General features: G+C 43.2%; 1 protein-coding gene across 1 annotated transcript in view; it reads left to right on the forward strand.

The window, feature by feature from the left end:
* Nucleotides 1-363: 363 nt before the first annotated feature.
* TRIM71 (tripartite motif containing 71) overlaps nucleotides 364-585 on the forward strand; it is a 20,351-nt gene continuing 20,129 nt past the window's right edge. The window contains exon 1 of the mRNA XM_008633928.2: nucleotides 364-529. Within this exon, the coding sequence (XP_008632150.1) occupies nucleotides 416-529 (114 nt within the window). The 5' untranslated portion in view covers nucleotides 364-415. The remainder of the gene's footprint in view (nucleotides 530-585) is intronic.

Below are 585 nucleotides of genomic sequence, written 5' to 3' on the forward strand. Positions count from 1 at the left end.
TTGTATTTGCAGGAAAAGTCTTCACCTGAAACTTGCCATAGATGCCATCTCCAATCTGTAAGTGTTGGCAGATGGCTTCCGCTCTTAAAGAGGAGCTGATGTGGACACTCTTCCTAGTATTGTATTGCAAAGAAAACAATGACACTTCCATCTAACTGTTAGGGCATGGTTTGGAGTTTACTGGGAAGGATAGCTCTTCCTCTGTGGAGAAACTATTGTGAAGTCTTTGCCTATTGCTACTGCCTCTAACCATCTCCTCTATAGTTGAGCTTTTGGATATATTTTTTTTAAACATCCTGGCTCTGTTTTCTTTTTAATTCTGCTTTTATGTAGTGAGAAATATCTCTGTTTTTCCTTCTAGGTACTGCATTTCTACTGTGATACCTGTTCTGTCCCCATATGTCGGGAATGTACCATGGGACGACATGTGGGTCACAGCTTTATCTACCTCCAAGACGCCCTACAGGATTCCAGGACTCTCACCATTCAGCTCCTGGCAGATGCTCAGCAAGGACGACAGGCTATTCAAGTAAGATACTCCCAACTTAAGTACTTTATTTCCCCCTCCTTCTTCTCCCCCCTCCC

This window comes from Corvus brachyrhynchos, unplaced genomic scaffold (assembly GCF_000691975.1).
Source record: "Corvus brachyrhynchos isolate BGI_N302 unplaced genomic scaffold, ASM69197v1 scaffold94, whole genome shotgun sequence".
NCBI lineage: Eukaryota > Metazoa > Chordata > Aves > Passeriformes > Corvidae > Corvus > Corvus brachyrhynchos.